A 23315-nucleotide genomic window follows, 5' to 3' on the forward strand; every position below is an offset into this window, starting at 1 on the left:
ACATAGAAAAAACATGCAGCCCAAAGTGTTTCACAGAAGAACAGGCAGAAAAGAACAGAAATTAAATGAAAGAGATGAAAACAATAGGGGAAAGTAATGAAACAATAAAAAGGATAACATTGATTTAAAAAGATATAAATGAAAAAATAAAACAAAATCTATTTAACCAAATCAATAAAAGAGAGAAAACATGTCTTAGAGTTTACGTTTAAAAACACCCAGAGAGCAACAAGGAAGTCAAAGATGTAGCACAGATACAACGTTCAAGCACTTACCAAATTCTAAACTCAGTCAGAGATCCTCTTTCACATCGTGTCTTCACTGACACCTGCTCCACTAATGGACGACAAAACCTTCAGTAGGAAGAACTACACCCGCCATACATTTTTACCTTTAGCTACTTCCCAGCTCAAAGAACATATTTTGCAGACACTAACTAGCTGCTAATAAACTGCTTTAAGACATTTAAGACTTTCTTTTGGAATACCTTCCCTGCCAGGCTCAAAGACTTGAGGTAGCAGCTGCTAACAAACTCCTTTCAGGAGATTTCTTTCTAGAAGAACTAGCCTTGGAATACCTTTTTTTTTTTTTTTTTTTTTTTTACTTTCAAGGTAGCTCCTTTCAAGCTTAAAGGCTTTATATGCGATTTTTTGATCCAGTAGATGTCGCCCTTGAGCGCCAGCATGAAATCAAAACAAACGGCTGTTTGGCCACACCTCCTCCATGCTGTAGCCTCCCTCCCACCTCCAGCGGTGGATAACATTTCCCTTGTAAAAGCTTTCTTATGGACAAATGTCAAGTGACAAGGTAAAGAAGACGTTTTTAGTAATGTCATTGTTAAAGCGTTTTTTTTATATCCCGAAGATATTCACCTGTGTTAGGAGCTATTTTTTTTTCTACTCCGGAGTAGGCGAAAGTCATTTTTAGCTTGCAGTTTGCACTGCCACTGCTAGTTAGCCATCTTTTACCATTAGAATAATTTCGGCGATTGTAAAATGCTAGAAACAGCAACGAGTAAGTGTTTTCACTTGAATCCCTCTGAATGTTTGCCACTTCTTTACAGTCGGATGTCGGTATGGCTGCTGAAGCAGGCTGCAGCAACTAGCTACCGTCGATGAGGGGCCGGTCGAGTGTCCGAGGCCATTGCTTCAGCCGTTTGGCATCATTCGCCCTTTACTGCCTTGATGCAGGTGTTTTGCGGGTCCACAGGAACTTCAGGGAGGACATCACTCTACTTGGCAGGGCAAGGGAGCCAGCGCAAGACAACCGGGAGTACCGCTTTGCTGCATACAGAAGCTTTATATATTGGAAACCAGTTGATAATTCCCAGCTGCTGTGTGGAGGATCAGGGGTGGCTTGATCCCTATGCTCAGTATACTGGATATATTCCTGGCCACTAGCAAAACTTCTTTAATATGTGGCTACATGCACATTTGGGGCATCAAATGTCAACACCAACTTGTTTGAAGTGCTTTGTATTCCGTTAGAATTATTTAATGTTGCATTTTTTTGAATAAATCAAATTTTGTGATGTAAAAGGTCTGATCAATTGCATATCCTCTTCATGATCTGTGAAAACCACACACATTTTCTAGTAGGACGTAGAAGGTTTCTTCTTCTATGCATTAGCTAGTGAAAACACATTAAGCCACAGTGTTCTTGCTTATAATTACATGACAGTGAGCTGTTAATATTTACAAAGCAGAAGCATGCATGTATATTTTAGACATGTCTACACAGACAAGTACAGTCATTACAGCATGTGACTATCATACTGTAATTGAGTTCGATTTTTGGGGGGGGACAAAGATTAAAGACATTTGAAGCAGTCTTCTAAAGGTGAAAGATCATCATTTACAGATACAGACTAAATAAACCAACCAATTTACAGAAAAAAAACAATTAAAAAGCTGTTGATAAGTTTTTATTTATTGAAATAATGCTCTGAACATTTAGACACAAAATGCAAAATGTGTTCGTACATCTTGAAAAGGAAAAATAGACCACGCTGGTATTATTGAACTTAGCAACCTGTGATACAACAGCACCATTGGTGCAAAATGGATATTTGTTTGACAAAGTCCATAAAGTGCATTTGAAGTGATTGGTTCGAGGGTCGTAGCAAAAGGCACGTGTTTTGATGCGGGACACTGTTCCCTGGTCAGGGGCATCCCTGCTCCTGAACAGAGCCTCCTCGACACAATCCTGGCCTGCAGGACCCTTTTCAAATCTGAAAGAAATAACAGCACACATGAATTCAATTATCCTTACAAACAGTAAGTTTGAGCTCCCCAGCCAAAACATTGTTTTAATGCATCTGTATTGTAGAGAATGTGAAGTATTTATCACATGATGACAGCAACAACAAAAGCATTGCGAAACAGCCTCGTGATTTCTGCATAATGAGTGCCAAGCTAATAGCATTATTTAGATTAGTGACCCACCGTAGTTTAGTTGAGAGCATGCCAACAGACAGCCTGAGCTTGGACGTTACTATACAAGATTTCTAACGACTGCATCTGCTACATCATAGCTGGAGTAGGGAAATTAAAAAAAAACAAAAAAAAACGACCGTATATATTTTCGTAATGATACCCAAGTGTTCATAACCGCTCATGCAACTCGTTAGCTTCCTCGGCTTGGCCTATTCAGGTGTTGCTTAACGCTTCGAAGCCCGTTCTGTTTTACTATAAAGCAGCAGATGAGAATAACCACATTGATCAAACAAACAATCGATGGCATTTAAATATCTAGAAAGAATGCATGTTTTAGCTCGAGCCTGTGGCCGGCATTGTTGTGCTAGCGGGCTAATGTTAGCATATTGTAGTTAGGTCGTAGCTTTACATATTGCACATTACACGGAAAGACCGTGCTTTTAAACACTTACGTACCATTCAAATAAGCAGAGCGTATGAAATTGTTTTTTTTTTCCTCTAATCAGTGACTAAAAAATAGAAACGTTTATGATAGATAGACCACTAGGAATCTATCGGGGTACTTACGCATCCAGGAGAAGCAACGCCAGCTCAGAGTCGTGTTCGAGCCCCTTCGTTGAGCGTAGGGCTCTCCATCGTGGAAAAGCCAGCCCAATGTTGATTCGAGTTCTACTCCGGTCTTTGTCTGCTGCTGTTCTAGCAAAAGACCGTTATTTTTTAGGTGGGGGACCAGCCGGTGGAAGAGCTTCCGTCGTACGCGTCGCACTGGAGTCCGCCATTTGGAACACTTCTTCCCTCGGTGTAGGGGCGGTCTGTGGCTGCGCTTTTATACACAAGGGGCGGGCCTAAAGAAGGGGGGCGGACGGGCCGGCTAGATAAACATTGCTTCTATATCAACAAAGCCAGTGGGACTGGAGCTTCTCACTCATTGGAAACAGTCTTGACTCAGAGAATTATATACACAACGGACATACTTGATTTCTGATACATTTGAGTGTGAAAAATCGCATATAACGCCTTTAAATTGTCACAGATCGGGAAAACCAAGAGGAGGACCCAGATGCAGAATCAACAAAAATATTTAATCAAACAAAAAGGCACACAAAAACTCACTTCCAAAAATCTGAACAGGAGAAAACAAGGAGCCACGGGTAAACTGACACCGACAAACACATACAATGAACTGACACAAAATGCAAGAAACACAGAGACTAAATAGACACAGGGGTAATCAAACACAGGTGAGACTAATAACACAGGTGAAGACAATGAGGGCAATCACAATGGAGGGAAACACACAGAGGAAGGAATGGACACAAGAAACGCTGAGGACAACTACAAAATAAATACATGAAACATTGAAGACACACAGAACTCAAGAATGAACAAAACACACTAGAACATACAGAAACACTGAAAAACAAAACTAGAAAAGACCAAATCATGACATAAATACTTTTTGTAGCCGTTACCTGTCAGTCACTTAATGCATGAGGAAGGCCTGCTCTGTAGTAGGACAAAATCTTATCCATCCTGGATAACTCCTCTCACCTTCTACATGGTGAGCTGTGGCAGATGGGCAGCTCCTTCAGCCAACGCCTCATCCCCCCCAGGTGCAAAACAGAGCGCTTCAGGCGCTCCTTTGTGCCCACTGCCATAAGACTGTACAACAGCAGCCTATGACAACAATAACAGTACGTCCTTGACACTAAACTTCACCCCCATAAAACACTACCCACATGACCTGCTTCATTATTATCATTGTATTATTGTATTATTATTATTATTTAGCATCAATATATATATATATATACATAGATACTGTACATTCTATATATTTTCATTATATTACACTATATTGTTCATATTGCACTATATTATATTATATTATATAACTGCACTCTGCAGTACTGTGGTACAACACTGCCTCTCTTCTCTGCTGTTTACATTACTTGCTGCTATTTATCATACCAAGTCACTTTAATTACTTGTCACTTTATCTTGTCATTCTCTGCAAATACTGTCTCAATTCTCAATTCCCCCCAGTTAACTTCATCATTCATTTTGTACAGTATATACCCCCTGGTTTTATTTTTATTTTTATTTATCTTATGTATTCTGTTTAATGTGTATTTTTGAGTTTTCTTGTCTGTGCTGCTGTAACGCCCAAATTTCCACTCTGGGGATCAATAAAGTACTATCCTGTCCTATCCTATCCTATTTTCTGACTCACAACAAAAAATGTTGGCTTGGAGTGGAAGAAAAAAACCCAAATACAACCATTGTTGGAACCCAGTAAGGTTAAGAGTTGTTCAGGACTTGTGGAAGAAGATGGGGACTTAAGTTCAGAGGGCTTATAAAGCATGTCCTGAATGCTTGCAGATTGCAGAAGAGGCTAGTAGGGTTTATTTCCAGGAACTGTTCTGTGGATGCTTTTTTTTTTGCGCAATCCAGTGATGGCATGCCAGTGACCTCATACTCTGCGTCATCAAACTTTTGCTGTGGGCAGAATATGGTGTTCAGGAAATGCACCGCTTCAGTTCCAGCTGCAGAAGGCGGTCTTGCATTTCTGCACAAAGAAGGAAAGCACCTGCATGGATGTCCCCAGCTCAGACCTGTGGGGTGGTGCAGCTGGGACAGGTTATCTTAGGCCTGGCACACGCAAAAAAACAAAAAACTTTAAGTGATTTAGAAAATGGGAGCGAGCCCACACATGACGACAAATCATGACAGATTTAAACAGTTTTGTTCTTATAGCATGTGGAGTAACAAGATGACCACTTCAGCACACCTCACACTTCAAACATGATGGGCAAGCTAAATGTGGCTATCTGTTAGCTGGTACATCCATTACAGTAAACACTTTGGACCAACTCATTTCCTTGTCAGTGGGATTCTGGTTGGTCTTACATACATGTTGTATGAACACTCGTGTTGTTGCCACAAATCAACAAGTTGGTCCTCCTTTTATGACGTCCATCTAACTTTATACTTCCCGTTTGCTGTCGTTGTTGTCATGGTTATGTTTGTTGTGCTTCCTGCTTTGGTTAATGGCTGTTGTTCCTTTCCATAGTGACAATTCACAGATTCCGTGCTTGGTTCCTGATTGTAAATATTGAACAAGTTTAATTTCCTGAATCATTCCAAGGCTAAAAAAAAAATCCTCGCTAGGATTTTTTAAGCTAAGTTAGGAGCTCTCTGTGAGGATTCTCTGAAAACGGGCCTGGATCATCAATTCAGCCACTCTCAGCCTGCCCATCTGTCATTCCTCTACTCAAAAATACAATCTGTACAAATCATTAAAAACATTACTCCAACTTATTACACTGCATCTGTGTTCTGTATTTTGGCTCTAGGAGAAAGGAAACTTCCATTAGCATAACAGTGTGTGTTTTTTATGGCTTTCATCATGTTTTTTTTTTCTTTGGATCTGTTGGGTGTTTTTGCGGTAGAGTAAAATACAAACACCAGTACAAACTGTGAAATCAGCAACTGACGTCAAACAAAATCAACATTTCTGTAAACTGCTCAACATTTTCCTAGTATGTGACACAAGTTTTGAACCATTTGACACTCCCAACACTCAAATCAACCACTTCAATCCAAATAATGCTAAACGGGGTCACGAAAAAAAACCACAACTTTGAATCATCTGCTCTGCGCCTGTTTTGTCCTATTTATCTGTTGTTTAGCACACTACATTCATAAACAGCTTCCTGTCATAAGTGATAGAAGTCAGAAACAGAATCAGTTTTATCTTGCTCTGTCAAGCTTTTTGAATTTCCTTTTCAGCTAAAATATTAGTCTCATTTTTTTTTTTTTTTTCATTTGAGTGACAGATGAACTTGGTGTTATCCAAAAAAGTGTAGGCGTATTAATTCATCATTTGAGAGATAGAGGGAAAAAACAAGAAATAACTATTTCATAGAGAAGGGACCAAATAATGCAAACCAATGACGTTAATGTTTGGTATATGTTGTGCATTGCTTTCTCTTGTCTTTAATCTGCTGTTTGTGTATTTCGATATTTCATATTTGTTATCTTGTCTATTACTGCTGGGCCAATTGTCACTAATGAAAAACCATTGTATTTCATTCAATGACAATAAAGTAAATAGTAAATGGACTTGAGCTTGTATAGAGCTTTTCTAGTCTTCTGATTACTCAAAGTGCTTTTACACCGCAGGTCACACCTACACATTCACACACTGATGGTAGAAGTGACCATCAGAATGAACTTATCCCATTCATACACATTCATACCCTGCAGACGAAGCAGTGGGACATGTGGCTGCAGGAGCTGGGGATCGAACCCCACGACCTTCCAGTTGAGAGACGACCAATTCTACCAGAAGTGTCTTATGTCTTCAATCAATGTATTCCTATTGGACGTAACTGTAACTGTGTAACTGTAGCTCCGGTGTTAGAAAAGTTGTTGTTAGTTTTGAAACTCAGAGCTTGTATTAATGTTGGTTCCAGTATTTTAAATTGAGGTAACATCAAGATGTCTGCGTAGGTTCTCAGTCATCCAGGTCATGATAAATGCGAAGCTTGATCCAAAGGTAACTGGACTGGTTGAAGATCTAGAAGACGTTTCAATGTGGACCACAGAGGCTTACATTTCTAGCCGTTAGTTTGAAGCCTTTCGGAGGAGACAGGTGAAACGCCTTCAAAATCCTCAACCACTCCAGTTGCCTTTGGGTCAAGCAATACCTTCATGGTAGTGAAGGATTACTGAAACACTGTTGATGTGGACTTTGGGTGTTGACCTCTTTATATAATGGTTTTCAACAGTGGCACCTTGTGGTAACCATCTGTGACACTAGGCTTTTTTTAAATTTTGAATGGGGAGTTTACCCTGTTATTGAATCACCAAGCAACAAGGACTCGATGATGGGGTAAGCTCTATCCTGAGAGGCATTTTGTCATCATTTTGTACAACATTTGTGTCTCCAAGAGTTTGTCGTGCTGAGATGTCAAATCACTGTCAGTAAACAGCTTGAACTGTGACTTGTATTTCCTGTTGAACCAATTTGTTTTTTTTGCTCATTGCATGTGAAACCACAATTGAAGCTAGCTCTGGACCACAAAGAACATATTTATACAACATCACATTTTGTAACTTGGCCATTTCTGTCATCCGTTTTGTCATAGTGGACAGAGTGATGCACTTGAGTCCGAAAGGAACGGAAGCTTTGGTGAAATGTTGATTTCGTAAGGCTTTGTTCATTCAGCTGAGCATTACATAAGTAGTAACAGTATAATTCCATACACCTGAGAAAAGCACTTAATATACTAATATAAACCTCTCGTACAAAATAAGCAGTAGAAATATACTATTCACGTGGCACTTTATGAATTATTTTTTAGGTTTAAGTCACATACACTACTATAAATAAAATAAAAACATAGCACATACAACTTGCCTAGCAATACCCACATAGCTTTAACAATGTAAGCTATACATTTTTTTACATATAGGTCAACCTTGTATCATACAAACATTTGCGTTTAGTGAAAAAGGGTTTAAGAAATCATACAAAATTAGTAGATGATATGAAATGTGTATATTTTTGGACACTCAATGCTTTGATTTGAAAATTAAGAAAAGACCTGTTAAAATGTTTTTAGGTGTTGTAACTCTTAAAGGGCATTTTCTTCACATCAAAGTATAGCCAAGCGATCTCTGTAAGGTTATACTCACACAATGGTGCTTAAAATTAAATGCTTATGCTAGCTGGTTCAATATTTCACATGTTACTTTAGCGGGTTAGCAAGCTAGGATTTGATATTTGGCACTAAATATAAAGTACAAATGAAGCTCAAGAGACAGTCAACAGTTTGGAGGTGTTGGGTCATAAACCGATGTGCTTAACAAATGAAAGAACAGACCTGATGATGGCTGAAAAATTGAATAAAAGGGGAAGTCGAAATCAGGGGAAGTCGCAGCCCATTCTTTTCCCTTAATCGTCAAACACCAACTGTTTGTCAAGTCTCTTTGTGTCTTTAACAGCTCACTTCTTATCCTGAAAGGGTCTGTATGCGAGCACCAGAACTCTCAAGTAACCCAAATCTAAACCAGTTTGCTGTTTTAGATGCTTTTCTCTGTGTTAAATAGTAAAAAGGCAGGTAAATACTGTTTACAAAGGACTTTCATCCAGGAGACTTGGCTACAAGTCCTATGAAAAAGCAAAGAATAATGAAGTAACTATTCAACGCTCACTTCTGTAATTTTTGATGGATTAAATATACATTTCTTTTAAACCCAACCATTAGTTTAGGAGTCTGAACCTTACCAAACAGGCCGTTTCAGATTGATCATGATTTGAAAGAAAGCCCATTGGCGTCTCTATTTGACAACTTAGGGGGAAAAAAAAAAACATTGAAAGTCTGTGAATATAAAACCGAGGGTTACATCAATAAGAGTACTACATTTAGGATAATCGACCCTTGAGTTGTAATTGATGTCATGGAAACCCCATACCAACAGCGAGGTGTTGTTGGTCTTTTTAATGCATTATCCGAATGCCCACAAAGGTTTAGCACCAATCCATCTACCTTCACAGAAGTCAAAGTATTTCTTTAAAGTCAAAATGATGTCATTAGGATTCATCCATTGGGGATCATAAGACTTTGTACCAAATTTCATGCCAACCCATCCGAAGGTCGTTGGAATATTTACAGATAATAATAATTTATACTTTATTAAGTTTTGGAGTGACTTAAGCACATACACACCAGTATTGAGGTCTTAAAAGCAACGACACAACTTTATTAGCCATTTAAATAAATATATACAAATAATCAAGTTCCTCACATTAACATACTCAAATGGAGAACAAGCAAGAGACTGTCTTGAAAGAGACACTTCTAGAAGTTGGTGTTTGACGTGTGACAATGTTATAACTGCCTACTGGAGGCAACTTTTTTTCATTAGAGTAAAAAAAATACAAAAATACAAAATTACTAGGCGACATAATTTGTGTAATTAATCAACTAGAAAATAAAAAAATCATGCACACTTCTCTTGCTAAGTATCACCAATTAATATTAGAAAAATCACAACGTTTCGGTCCCTCTGAACCTTTGTCAAGTGTGCTCTAGGCTCAGAGGGGCCGACACGTTGGGATTCTTCTAAAACATTGGAGATACCTGGCAATGTGTGGGCAGGATTTTTTTTCTTTTCAAGTGATTTGTCGCCCTACGCACCTAGTTTATGAAATAGTTGGGTCTGCGAACACCTCCTTAACAAAACTTTGTAATTAATCAACAAAAGAAGTCCAAGCAAGGTTGCTTTGAAAACAGCTTCATCACTACTCCAACTGGTCAACACTTGCCAGAGTCCTGACTTCTGACTCGTTGAACCCTGTGTCTGCCAAACTGCAGCTCCTCTCCTTGTCCTTGGCTTTGAAAGGCCTCCCAAGTTTGACCGACAATGTGTGCAGGACAGAGCCCTCGTCTGGGGAAGAGCCGCTTCTGCTACTACGGGTAAAGAAAGACGTCGTTCTGCCCTCAGAGTTGGTCGCCTCGAAGAGCTTGCCCATGAAGCTGAGACCGGCCTGGCGGATGTGGGAGCTGCCGGCGAACACGTAGAGAATGGGGTTTACAGCGCTGCTGAAGTAAGCAAAGGCCGTGACGTTTGGACGGGCTGTAGTGGCAGCAAGGACCACCGATTCCTTTTTTGTCAACAGACCGGCTACCTGGAGACATGAGAGGGTGAGAGAGTTTAGACCAATGTAAAGTCTCAGAAACTGCTGTGTACACACACCCTAATGCAGCCTAATCTAATAGAGTCAAAAGTTATTTTAACAAATTCAGAAACAAATTGCATCACAGAATTACCTCTATGACGTTGACGATGTGATAGGGCAGCCAGAATATCGCAAATGTGCAGATGATCATCAAGATGAGGCGGCTGCCCTGCCCTCTGCGCTGGAACTTTGCACTCTGCAGACGGCAAATGACGGAGGAGTAACAGGTGTTGATGAGGGAGAAGGGCACCAGGCAGGCCATGATGGTCTCGAACAGGTACTGGAACACCCGGTGGCCCACGCTGCCCCCGTGGCTCACCACACAAAAGCGTAGAGTGACATTGACTGAAAATGTTTTCTCAACATTGCTGTGTAAGAACAGAATAAGGGAAAAAATTACAAAAACAGAAGTGAGCATCACTTGCCATAACCAGAGAGTTCAAACTAGACAAATCAACTTTCAAGATTAAATTTATTCCAACTACAAGGTGTTTTGTCTCGGGGTCTTCACCCATGCTGCAGACATTAAACTTAATTTATGATAAGCATTAAATATCTTTAAATAATGCCTGAAAAAAAATCTAAGAAGATAAATAACACCAGGTTCCTAAGTTAATATTTGAATTATATTTTTAGCCCTAATTACCCGAGTATATATTAAAAAGTTAAGAGCCAAGTACCACTAAAACATTCAGTGGCAGCCCACAGTCACTGCTATACTTTCGGCAAGAAAACACATCTGCTAACGTTATGTCGTCTTAATAACACTTGTCTCTTATTAATTGCTTTTATGTCGTTCCTAGTTTTTCCTGAGCCGCCCATGCTGGGTTGTGATCCATGCTGGATGGAGCCCAGCTACCATTCATGACTGCTAGTTAACATGAGCGAGCATCTGCCAGTGTGCTGCAGCTGACTGATATCCAGTGCTGTGGGGTTTTGGCAGGCTGATGTTTTTTTTTTTGCTAATTTTTGTGTCTTGTATCGGGGGCCGCCATGACAGAGCCGTCATGACAGAAACAACGTCTCTATCGTTGCCGTGGAAACACCGGATGCTACGTCAAAGACAGCCGCATAAAGAAATGTGAACTGCTACTGAAAGCTGCCGTACTGTTGCTGTATGAGCTGCTGTGATAAAAACTTTACTTCAATTGTACTTGGATACATCATCACTAAACATATTAACTACGGTCAAAGTGGAGTTCTATTTTCATTGAGGCTAGGGGTGGAGTAGCAGAAAGGACTCCCATGATTCCCCGCCGGCCTCAATGTAATCTTTTGTTGTTGTTTTGATTGACAGCCCCCTGGTGGTGGAATTTACAAAGTTAAATATTTGGATATTTCAACATTTTCTGAACATATCTTTAAAATATGACAATTAAGCAACAGAGATGAGAGCCAAGCAGTTCCACAGTATGTAAGGAGATTGATTAGTTGAAAATATTTCTCAAACAATCAGCAGTCGGTATTGGACCTCCTAATATTTGTTACAGTTTCCTTGTGTGTGCACAGAACTTTACAAGGGACGACAGTGAGATTATAAGCTTTTTCATTTACAGCCTGTTTCCAAAATGTTTGGTCACATTTCAGATTCCAAGCGTTCGGTCTAAGACATCTTGAACATTGAATAAAGAGAACCAAATACTACCAATGATGCAGCTTCCTTTCTGTTCCCTTCATGGAAAAATTCATCACATCCATTTCAACTTTCTCAAATCTTTAAAGGAAACATGGAACATGTTGGTCTCACCTGCGGTAGAAAGGCATCGGCAGTGACAGGATGAACGCTAACCACCACACCCCCAGTAGGAGAAGCAGCAGGGTACGTTTGGTTCTCATCCTCTGGGACATGAAAGGTCTGGTCACAGCCAACCAGCGGTCCATGCTCATCAGGCAGATCAGGTAAATGGACACGTACATGTTCACGCTTGACAGGTAATGCACTAGCTTGCATGCCGCGGATCCAAACTCCCAACCTCGACCTCCAGCCAGGTACCGCAGGAAGAGAGGGGCACTGAGCAGCACGAAAGCATCCGCCAGAGCAAGATTCAGCACTAACAAGCAGGTCACTGAGCGCTTCTTCACCCGGCACAGCACCGACCAGACCACAAACAGGTTCCCGGGAAAGCCGAGCAAAAGCGCCAGGGTGAGGATGACGATGCCGCCCCATGCCGAGGCACTGATGGGCAGAGTAAAGTAGGGAGGGGAGGACTGCTGGGAGATGGTGGTGGAGTTGGACGCCATTGGAGAAAACCTCTGTAGAATCTGGGTTCAGGCTTCGACGACTGTGTAACGGACAACCTTTCAAAAGACAGGAAACAGGATATGTTGTATAGATGTTTGTAAGATGTGAATATGTGTCAATGCTGCGAAACATTGCACAATATCAGTTATTCATTTACACAGTTGGTTTCTGGAACTTGATGTAAGGCAGAGTATCCTGTTATCAACCAACATATAACAAAATGATAGTGATCATGACCTATTGGCTTGAGTTATTCCACAACATTTCAGCCATGTGTTACATTTATTACTTAAAAATGCTGTACAGCAAGTTAATAGTTAGAGTACAATGCAATCAGCTCAAAAATTAGGGGCACTAGTGGTGCAGTGGTGCAGTGGTTAGTGCGCATGCCCAATGTATGGAGGCAAAGTCCTCAGGTTCAAATCTAACCTGAGGCTCCTTTCCCACATGTCATTCCCCACTATCCCTCCAAAAAAAGCCACGATCTCTCCAAAATGCCAAATGAGTCTTAAAAAAAGTGTACTTTTTTAGCAGTTTTGACTTTTTCAGAATTTTAAAACAAATAGCATTTTCAAAAGATGAATTATATGTCATGGGTTCCTTCTTTTAGTGTTCTTGTTGTTTTTTTTAAATGACACGTTCGGATTAAAAAGATCCCGTCCTCCTTCAGATTTCAAAAAAAGCTTGAGAATGAAAAAAAAAAGAATGAAGGAGCACAGTTTGTGTTAGAACGGATGTAAGAGTTTTGTTTTAGACAAAGAAGTTATGAACTGAAAAAAGCTCAAACTAAAAACTGAAACACATATTGTCTTTGTATTGCTGTGCTGTATCCCCTGAAAGCAAGGTCACACACCTCAAGGGGTTTATCCTGATATAATACATTTCACTCAACACAAATGTTCAACAAAGAGCCGCAGTCTTATCGCTTAGAGCAGACTCCAAATATTCAATCTGTAACTTTCTCAGATTCATTTCATCCTCTGAGATTTGAGTTCCCTCTGCTCTACAAAGTTGTAGAAACAATAAAATCAAATTAGGAAGTCAGATGCTATCACAGAGGAACATTTTATTAAATTTAAACTATAAAAAAAATCATATACCAGTACTGACCTTCAATTGCAGAACTCCGTCTGTGTATAACTGCAACAGTAAATCCAAGTCAAAAGTTATATAACACCTTGTCTGAGCTACTGTCCTCTCTCATGCTTTGCTGTGAGGACTGTGTGTGAGGAGAAATACAAACATCTAACATTTATATTGAGTAAGAGGGTAATGTGAGGGGAAATCCTGTGAGAACAGGAAGCCAGTTTGAGCTCACTGGGTTGCGATAAATGTCATGTTCCACATTTTTCTGTTTCATATCAGTGCATCAGAGACCTTTTCAACTCAGGTATGCATTGCAGCATTGGTGAAAAATATAGTTGTCATGGCGTCCATCTGCTTTTTTTTTTCTGTCCGGTACAGATTATTTGAGACAGGCATTATTGGAGGGAGAAGAGCAGAAGTCATGCGAAAAGTTGTGAAATGCATGGTGTACATTTCAAGAACAGGAATGAACAGCGCAAGAGACAAGTCATGAAGGGTGAATAAGTGAGGGGGAGAATATTCCAGTAAGCTTGCAAGAATCCTGTTGATACAAGAGCTTCATATCATAACCTTATGATGGGCACGGTGCTCTCTCTTACAACAGACACATTGTCAGATTCACGGCATGTTTCTCTTTCCACATCACCTGTATTGATTAACCAAGTTTTGATGTGTCATTTTGTCAGGAAAAGAGACTTTACATCATTTTGTTTTTTTCTGACTTTACACACTGCCCTTTTACTTCTCTTTGAAGCTGCATACATTCATAGCGGGAATCGCAGGGCAACTCACATTACGTCACTATACAATGCAACTTAACTTTCACTCACGTTACCCGCATCCATGTCACAAGTGCCACCGTGAGGAGGTGACGTGCTGAGTCAAATTGGCAGGGAAATCTGTTAGTTATAGTTTCTTTTTAAATGAAGTCAGGACTACAATATATTGCCATATTGATATTATTTCCCAACTCCTTTATCAACAGTTCAGTTATTGACTATGTGAAACTATGTGAAAGGGGCCCTTTCTTTGGGAAAAATCCCTAAGAGTTTTGTCACAAACCTCTGCAGCGCCTGTCGGTTCTAAGGAACGTTTAAGAGTCTCTAAGCTCTTTGTTTAGATTTTTTAAAGATTTATTTTTGGGCTTTTTATGCCTTTAATGGAGAGACAGGACAGTGGATAGAGTTGGAAACCAGGGAGAGAGAGTGGGGAGCGACATGCAGGAAGGAGGCCACAGGTAGGATGCGAGCCCGGGCCGCCCGCTTGAGACGACAGCCTCAATACGTGGGGCGCTCGCCCTATCCATTGCGCCACCAGCATGCCGACTTTGTTTAGATTTTTTAAAGGAAAAATATGTCACTCCTAGTGTTTACAATGGGTACTGCAGTCCATATACAATACAAATATTGAAGAGCGCTGTCTTCAAACAAACCATTTAGGACCAAAATATAAACTTAGAAGGAGGACATACTGGTTGCTGCATTGTTGACAGAGAAGCCAGCACTTCAACATAGCATGTTTCCTTATATAGTACGGTCCTTTCATCGTTTAATTCAGTAGATATCTGACATGTTGGACCTTTAAGGACCAGAACTTTAGAGTTCGGTTAAGTCTCGCTGCTCTTACTCTTATCGGTCCGATCAACCTATTGTGCAACCTTGTCCAGCACCAAACACTTGACAGTCATAGAGTATGAGTTGGCAATAGAGAATAGCCATATATTTCAGTAGGTGGTTGAGACCAAAACAGAGGCCTAAGGAGAAAAAACAGAGCAAACTTGTTTGAAAATGAAAGCTGTTTTAACGGCTTGTAATTCTACCCCACAGTGGCAGAAGAATAATGTATACAACAAATAATAGTAGACAAGCACAACATTTAAAGTGTGGATCCTGTAATACACAAACTCAAGAGCCTCAGTGAACTGAATGCTTGTCTCTGAGGTAAAGCGATATTTACTGTTCTTGTTCATTTTGACGTTTTAATGTCACCATAATGTATTTTAGAGAAAAAAAAAAAACAATTGATAACAAAATGACTGAATGAATGAAAAATCATTTTAAAAAAAAAGTACAAAACAGCAATATCATACAAATGTACAGTCAGCCCATAGCATCATCTCGCCTTGATGGATGAAAGGGATGAGGAGAATTATCGTCCTGGATAAAACTCCAAAGTTTTTCCTCATGTGGTTCAGAGTGGAACAAGGCTCATATGTTGTTCTGGTATAAGCTTAGACAGAAATCTGTCACTTTAGGTTGCATTGGGTGACAAGATTAAGTTGCAGATGCCGAGTAAAGAATCAGCTGTGTAGGATCAACCCTCAAGTTTGTTACTCTAAAAAGCAGTTTGAAGGCTTAAGTGGTTCATTTGTCTCCTCCAGGGAATCAACACCAGACTCAGTTCTGCTCCGCCGCAGCCCTACTTACCGTTCTTCACTGGTTTGACATTAGAGCTCGAGTTGTTAACAGAGTCTGCTTCTTTGTCATTTAGCATAACAGAGCCTGCGTCTTTGTCTTTGTCGCGACTGCAATTCTGGCTGTTCTGTCGGCTCTTTCTGGTGGCAGAGTCCAGAGCTGTGCCCTCAAACAAGCGGGCCATGAACGCCAGCCCTTCTCGCCGGATGTAGGACTTTCCTGCAAAGAAGTAGAGCACTGGGTTGGCACAGCTGCTGATGAAGGCTATGGCAGAGGTGACAGCACGGCTCCTGTGCCATATTTTATTCAATCTGGGAAGAGATCAGAGCATTTTACAAGTCAGATATTACAGAAAAATACAATGCTTCCAAATTCAACAAACACTGCACATTTTAAATACTTCATCTGTTTAAAGCATTTCCTAAAAGATCAAACCACAATTTATTTCTGATAGTAATTCAAAGATCAGGTAGGAAGCTAGCTTAGCTTAGTTTAGCATAATGACATAACACTGCTCGTTCAAAAGTTGAAACTTACACCCATTAGTGCTTCTCAACATTTTAACACACTGTGATCTTCCGTAATTATTTCAATGGACCATGGTCTATATTTTTTGTTTCAAGAAAAGAAAAACAAGTACAGTGACAAGCTCTGTTTTATAAACATTGCACAAAAAGTAAGGAAATTTGTGTTTGGTAGATTATTTCTTTATTGTAACAATGCTTCATGGCAATAAATCTTATACCATTGGAAAGCCTGTTTATTTCCATTTTTAATGGTGCCACATTTGTAAGGAACATACATTTGTGGGATGAGCAGCAGAGCTGAGTATGTGGGATGCGCCCATGAAAAACTTGCCAAATCTTCTCTGCCAATGCCAAACTTTTTGTGCCATGTTTAGTTAAGGTGCATAACTCCAAGTATAACCACCAATAGTTGCTCTAATACAGTTTTTTTTAACCTGATTTGTATGCCTTTGAGATGCGGATGACAGTATTTTTGAACATTGCAGAGGTGGTTGTTGTTTCTCTAGTTCTGTAATAACTTAACTAAACTAAGCTTAGCTAAGCTAATCGTCTCTGGGATCTTCACGCCTCTCAATCTTCACCCAGAGACACTTGCAAGGTGAAATGTTCTCAGCTAACTCAGAAATACAAGGAATTAATCATATTTTCCAAAATGTTAAACTGTAAGGGACCCCCTTGAAAATGAGACGGTGCATCTCAAGGGGCTGTCCCTCCAATAAAAAATGTCAAATGAAATGGCCTAATATGACTGTGACTCATCAGCACAACTAAAGTATCCCCCATTATGACCCATTAATTAATTAGTCCAGAGATACATTTGTTTATATTGTTAAATTAGCTTTAAAAATAAAATGCACATAAATTTGTTATCACTTACATTTGTTTTAAGTGACCCTCTGGACACAAAGCCCATGCAACCTGAGAAGAACACAAAAACACCAAGTTAAAAAAGGGACCAATGTAATTATAAAAACAATAAAAAAAATCCAGCTCTGATGAATTTACACATATATGCATTTGAATCCAATTGTACTTGGCAGAAAGTTTCACATGTGAAAAAAGGTATATGACGTACTTGCACCATGTTGATAATGTGGTATGGCAACCAGAGGAGGCAAAAGGTCAACACGATGGCCAGGATGAGCTTCTCACTGCGAATGCGTCGCCCAAACTTGGTCTTTCGGATCCGCCGTAAGATGCAGATATAGCTGACCACGATGACAGGGTAAGGAATGAAAAACCCCAGCACGAGCTCCAGCGAGTACTGCAGAACCGCCTGGGCAGGGGTGATGAAGTGAGAGAGAAAAAAGGGGCAACATAATATTACAGTCACAATGAAACCTGGGTTTTTAGGAAACAAAGTTAGAGGATAATTCAACCTTGATATGGGTTGCTTATTGTTTACTTTATGACAATAATAATATGTGTTTTTGTTCACTTACATAGCTGTCGTGATCGTGGAATGAATCGCAAACCGAAGTGTCCGTCCCCTCCTTGTTCTTCACTTTCCTGTAGATCATTGCAGGAATTGAGGCGACCATCACCACCACCCACACCACCACTAGCACCCGTAATACAAGCTTCCTGTTGCTGAAAGAGCTGACGCGCTGTGGCCACAGAATTGCAAGCAATCGGTATAAGCTCATCAATATAATGAGTTGGATGGAGGCGTACATGTTGACCAGACACAGGTAGAAGAGGACCTTACACATCACATTCCCAAACACCCAGTTCTTCAGCACCAGGTAGACAATGAAGAATGGGGTTAGAGCCATCAGGGAGCCATCTGCAATGGCGAGGTTGAGTATGAGGAGGGTGGTGATGGACTGTTTCCGGGCTCGTGCAAGGATGCTCCAGATAATGAAGAGGTTTCCGGGAAAGCCCAAAAGAAAAACAATGCTCAGGATGAGTGCGCCTACAGCGGTGGCAGTCTGGTTATCCACAAGGGTCTCATTGCCTGCAGAGGGAGGGCTGGTGCTGTTTAAGGACTGGGCCATTATTGTGACCTGTAAAATAGAGAATAACAGTTGACTCAGTACATTTATATCTTTATATAGTTGTTCAAGTCAAGTCAACTTAAGTCAAATTGTACTTGTATACCACTTATCACTCACATAACAACACAATCTGCCTAACATTAAGTATTAATAGATAATAATAACACTTAAATAAAAGTGCATATTGAGAAAAATATCCAAAAATGTACAAATGGAAAAATGGTTATCAAGCAATGCACAACATGCACACCACATATGTGTCCAAGGCAGAAACCTCTGGTGGAGGAAAATTAAGCAAATGCAGAATTGAACATACAAGTCTGGAGACATACAATAATGAAAACACAACATCATATTTCCTTTACCATTAAATAACTCAAGAAGATCAAATGTGACTGTTATTCCCTGGCCAAAAAATAACTATGACATTAGGGACTTCTTCAAGATTATCTGACTGATAAACATCCTACTCCCTTCTTTGATTTGACAAGTATGTATTTCTCCTGGAAAGTGTGGGAGTGTGGCGCAAGTGTAACAGGTTTTAACGGGGAGTCTTGATTCCTGAACGACGAGACCAGACACGATTAGAGAGAAACAGTCACTGCTTGCGTCAGTTATTGAACAGTGAGTCAGACTGAGATTATATCTTTTTTGTTTCTCTTCAGGTCTGACGAGGCCATCCAATCACAAAAGTAGTTTGAATTAATGAAGACCAAGAAGAACACATTCCAACAGGAAAACGACCCTAAGCTACCTCTGGACATTAGGCAGGCTTGTTCTGTTGAGGTTTTTAAAGCAAAGTTAAAGACCCATCTGTTTATTGTTAAGTATGAGTCATGATTTCTCTGTATGTTTTTCCTGTATTTTAACTGTATTGCTTTGTACAGCATTTTGATTTAAAGCGCTTTATAAATAAATGTATTATTATATTATTATTATTATAAGCTCACAGCAAAGTCAACGCATGAGGGACGACTTTATGAATGTCCTTTGACGAGCACAGCCAGAGCACCGGACTTGAAGAGACCTGAACATGGCTGTCCACCAATGGTCCCCATCCAACCTGACAGAGTTTGAGAAGACCTGCACAGAAGAACGGCAGAAAAACCCCAAAACCAGTTGTGCAAAGCATACTGAGTAAAGGGTCTGAATGCTTATGTCAGAGAGATTTTTCAGTTTTTCTTTGCACCTTTTAGAAAAAGCTAAAGACCCAGCTCTTTCATGAATACCTACTAACTTAATGATGATGGTCTCGATTATTGATGATGGTTGTCACGATGGTTTTTGTTTGATAACGACGACTTATAAGATGGTTTCTATACTGATTAGAGCTCTCAAGAACTGCCCTCAATGTTGTGCTTTGCCTCTTGTAGTGGAAAAATAATATCTGTCTGTCATATTCGTTTGAACTTAAAAGATTAGGATGTTCGTGCGTCATTTAGCGATTAAAAACTGTTTCTCTGTATGGCCTTGGTCTGTATCTCCAACAGGAACTCTCCTCAGTGTCTGAGTACTGCATAATCCTAAATCAGTGCCCTCCGGACAAAGGAGTTTCTGTTGATGTTAGATAAATCACCGGGCAAACTAGCAGAAGGCGAAGTCACTAGGGCAAGCTGAAATCAATGACGATGTATTACTCATGTATATGTAATATACCTACACACTCATGTATGTGCAAAATACCTACACCCTGTGAAAGTGTAAATATGCTCTGCACCCGGGACTGAATCTTTGATGCACTTGTGACTGATGTTACTTTTGTAGCTGATTACCCCTTTTGCAATATATTTACTATATGCAATACAATAAAGAACGACAAAAGACTTTGACTTTAGATCTTTCATTACCAACAGAAAAATCCACAACACTCTGTGCAAAGCCTGTCAGCACCTGTGTATCTAATCGGACTCAATGAGTCAATGAGCTGATTGTTTGCTCTTACTGACATCTTTTCCTTTTTTCTAGATCCTTGCTTTTGTTGTACTTACTCTCTGATGTACGTTGCTTTGGATAAAAGCGTCTGCTAAGTGAATTGTAGAATTGTAGAATTAATAAATGAGCAAACATTTCTAAAATCCTGTTTCCACTTTCTCATTATGGTGTATTACGTGCAGATTGATGAGGTGCATAATGAATTTAATTGATTTTACCATAAGGCTGCAACATCACAAATTGTGTAAAACGTGAAGGGGTCTGAATAGATAGAGATAGATGAGAGTCACCATAAACATGTGCATGTTCATGCAGCATGCTTTGGTAAGTATGTCTTCCTGTCAGGAAATAAACAGTATGTAGGCTACAGCTGCTACTTCATCTCACTGGAAAAAAATTTAGAAAAAAATTGGCATGTCATCGCTTGTTCAACATATCTGGATTATTAGTTTGAGAGCACGCCCTTTACGCGGCCAACAAACTCTTCAGGGTTGTACCTCCTGTGCATACAATCAAAAAATTCACACCCACATCTGCCGTTTGATATTTCCTCTCAACCTGTGCAGTAATTATGGATAACTCAAGATCATTACAGGGTAAATCAGCGTGTAATTGGCAATTCTCAGAAAGAGAGGTCACAGCGGTTGATTAACTGTAAGAGCTACAATCACAGCAGAGCAGGAAAGTTTAAATCCCAACAACCAAAACATTTCCTTTTTACATGTGCAACTATGACACATGCCGTAACATGCTGTAGTAAACATTAAAGGAGACGCTTTACGCTTTTTAGGAGATTGTACGGAAGCCCTAAGTGGACATGCATTCATACATTCAATTAACTCCATCTGATTTTGTTATCTCAGGATTACAGCACTGGTTTTCCCATTGTAACGGATTCATTTATCTGATCATCACCAGATAACAATGCTTGCTGTGTGGTTGATGACAGGATCATTTTCTGGAGGTGCAGTGAACAAGACAATAGGCCACTCACTGTGATAGGCCAGGCCACAACATGTCATGCTTTCACTGCCCACGCTTATGTGGTAAATTAAGCCAATTTCTGTTTGTTTTGTGCTTTTGCAACTCTGGAGAAACAAGATATACAAGTCGAGATCTCAAGGAAAACGGCCGGAAAATTACTTATCGCACTAAAAAGGTGCAAATAAAATGCATGTCCTTTTAGGGCTTCCGTAGGTAGGATGGGACCTCAGAAACAGTCTTGTTCTGCTTAAATGTTTTTAATGAAGGGAAACAGTCATGTTCATTAATTGATGTTTGGCATTTCTGTTGAGTTTTGGAGTCTGTTTGATTTTACACTGTAAAAAAGACGTTGTAGTCAAAGTTGAGTCTATTAGTTTAAACAATAAGTGATTGAAGAGCAGAATAAACACATGCTCAAAGCTGTTGTGCAACTGCTGCTAACCTTTGGTAGTCAATTCCAAATGTCGGCCTTCCTTTAAAGCGCCAACAGCATTCACTTAAAAGTATTGTTATGTTGGAACCTAACAACCAAAATGGTTAATAAGTACATAAAGGAGTGAAATACCCAAATAAAAATAAGGTAAATGTAGTCACTTAAAAAAAATAGTAAGATCAGAAAATATTAGCATTTCTCAAAAGAAAAAGTCTATATTCATATTTCTTCTTGTAAGACGTTCAAATTGTGTGTGTTTTTTTTGTTCTGGCACTAATGTGTCTGTAGCAGCTTTTGTTGTTGGATACCTCCAGGTTTGAGAAAAAGAAGTAGCAGACTATAAAATGTTACCGCCCAACAACATGGAAACTGAAAGCCGGTCAAACCACACTGACAGTGCCCTGGAAAGGGCCACATTGTGCAATGATCAAGAAAATGCAACCGCCGGCTAGTTTCTGTCACGGTTATCTTAAATACCTCTCTGTTCCCTTTTTTTTAAGGTGGCAGGTTATTTTTCTCTGAAATATGTTCTGAATAAAAAACCTTTTCAAACAACTGGAGGATGAAGCTGAGCTCTCTTTACCCATTATTCTTAGCTTAAAAAAAACAGAGCGCCTAAGACCATTAAAACCGGCTGGCTCAAAAAGGTGTGTTTTGTGTGTTCAGTGTGACTCACAACATACCTTCTTAAACACACCTGCTACACCTACAGAGAAAAACTATACATGAAAACGAGCAAAGCTATGCTGCACAAGCTGACTTGCTGCATGTGTTCGAACAAATCACTGCAGACGATTGAACCTGAGGATTACCGGTATGTCACAAAAACACCTAGAATATTTAACATTTACAGATAAAATGTACAGCACAAGTCCTGTTCATCCTCAAAAAGACAGCCAAAGTTGCTTGTTCATCCCTCAACAGCAGCAGTAGCTGAGGTTGTTTGCAGTGATTTGTTGGCAGATGTATCCACAGTGTTGTCACTTACAGGATCAAAACACACTCGTGAAAAAGAGACACAGGAACAAAAAACAACAGAGACGCACCTGTAAATCCAGACAGATGCAGACGGATGAAAGAAGACGCCAGGAGCTGGAAAAAGAAGTCCAAAATGTGTTAAGAATGTCACACTCTCCCCTTTTCCTACCCTTCTCTTTCTCCCTGAGTCTCCCCCACAACTGCTCTCTGTCACTTGCTTTCCATTGATTGAGCTGTCAGACTTGCTGTAACCTGTAGTGCAGTGAGAGGGAAAGGTGTGTCCACATAACTGGCCTACCTCTGCCCTGGCAGTGTGTCGACGTCTTCACATGTCGAGAGCTGAATTCCATCTGTGTAGTGTCGACCTCAAGGGTTATTGGTGTCGAGCCCATAAATAGAATTCCAATTATTGCCATTGTACCAAAATGGTAATTATGATATGTTAGCGAACATTGTCTCTAAATTCATATAGGGAGTCTCAATGCCTAAGTGAGGAAGAAGGTGAGTTGGGTGAACTTTACATTAACACACAGATTT

General features: G+C 39.9%; 2 protein-coding genes across 2 annotated transcripts; both read right to left on the reverse strand.

The window, feature by feature from the left end:
• Positions 1–7768: 7768 nt before the first annotated feature.
• ltb4r (leukotriene B4 receptor) lies at positions 7769–15049 on the reverse strand. The gene is made up of 4 exons (XM_020654529.3): positions 13538–15049; positions 11933–12483; positions 10277–10553; positions 7769–10134 (listed from the first exon to the last, which is right to left on the reverse strand). Exons 2-4 carry the CDS (start codon positions 12424–12426, stop codon positions 9748–9750), a joined length of 1158 nt encoding a protein of 385 aa, XP_020510185.1. The 5' UTR covers positions 12427–12483; positions 13538–15049; the 3' UTR covers positions 7769–9747.
• A 155-nt stretch (positions 15050–15204) lies between these two features.
• Positions 15205–23013, reverse strand: LOC109999492 (leukotriene B4 receptor 1). The gene is made up of 5 exons (XM_020654547.3): positions 22847–23013; positions 17897–18460; positions 17530–17730; positions 17332–17372; positions 15205–16238 (listed from the first exon to the last, which is right to left on the reverse strand). Exons 2-5 carry the CDS (start codon positions 18449–18451, stop codon positions 15932–15934), a joined length of 1104 nt encoding a protein of 367 aa, XP_020510203.1. The 5' UTR covers positions 18452–18460; positions 22847–23013; the 3' UTR covers positions 15205–15931.
• Positions 23014–23315: the final 302 nt, after the last annotated feature.

The sequence above is a fragment of the Labrus bergylta genome, chromosome 22, assembly GCF_963930695.1.
Source record: "Labrus bergylta chromosome 22, fLabBer1.1, whole genome shotgun sequence".
Classification (NCBI taxonomy): domain Eukaryota; kingdom Metazoa; phylum Chordata; class Actinopteri; order Labriformes; family Labridae; genus Labrus; species Labrus bergylta.

Bases quoted from the DNA above. Each gene is read 5' to 3' on its own strand.
- ltb4r (XM_020654529.3), bottom strand. From the start codon at position 12,426: ATGGCGTCCAACTCCACCACCATCTCCCAGCAGTCCTCCCCTCCCTAC. The intron at 10,554-11,932 runs GTGAGACCAACA...GTTCTTACACAG, and splicing joins CCGATGCCTTTCTACCGCAG to CAATGTTGAGAAAACATTTT. The intron at 10,135-10,276 runs GTAATTCTGTGA...TCATGTCTCCAG, and splicing joins ACATCGTCAACGTCATAGAG to GTAGCCGGTCTGTTGACAAA.
- LOC109999492 (XM_020654547.3), bottom strand. From the start codon at position 18,451: ATGGCCCAGTCCTTAAACAGCACCAGCCCTCCCTCTGCAGGCAATGAG. The intron at 17,731-17,896 runs GTAAGTGAACAA...ACCCCTGCCCAG, and splicing joins TCCACGATCACGACAGCTAT to GCGGTTCTGCAGTACTCGCT. The intron at 16,239-17,331 runs GTAAGTGATAAC...ATCTCTTCCCAG, and splicing joins GAGGGTCACTTAAAACAAAT to ATTGAATAAAATATGGCACA.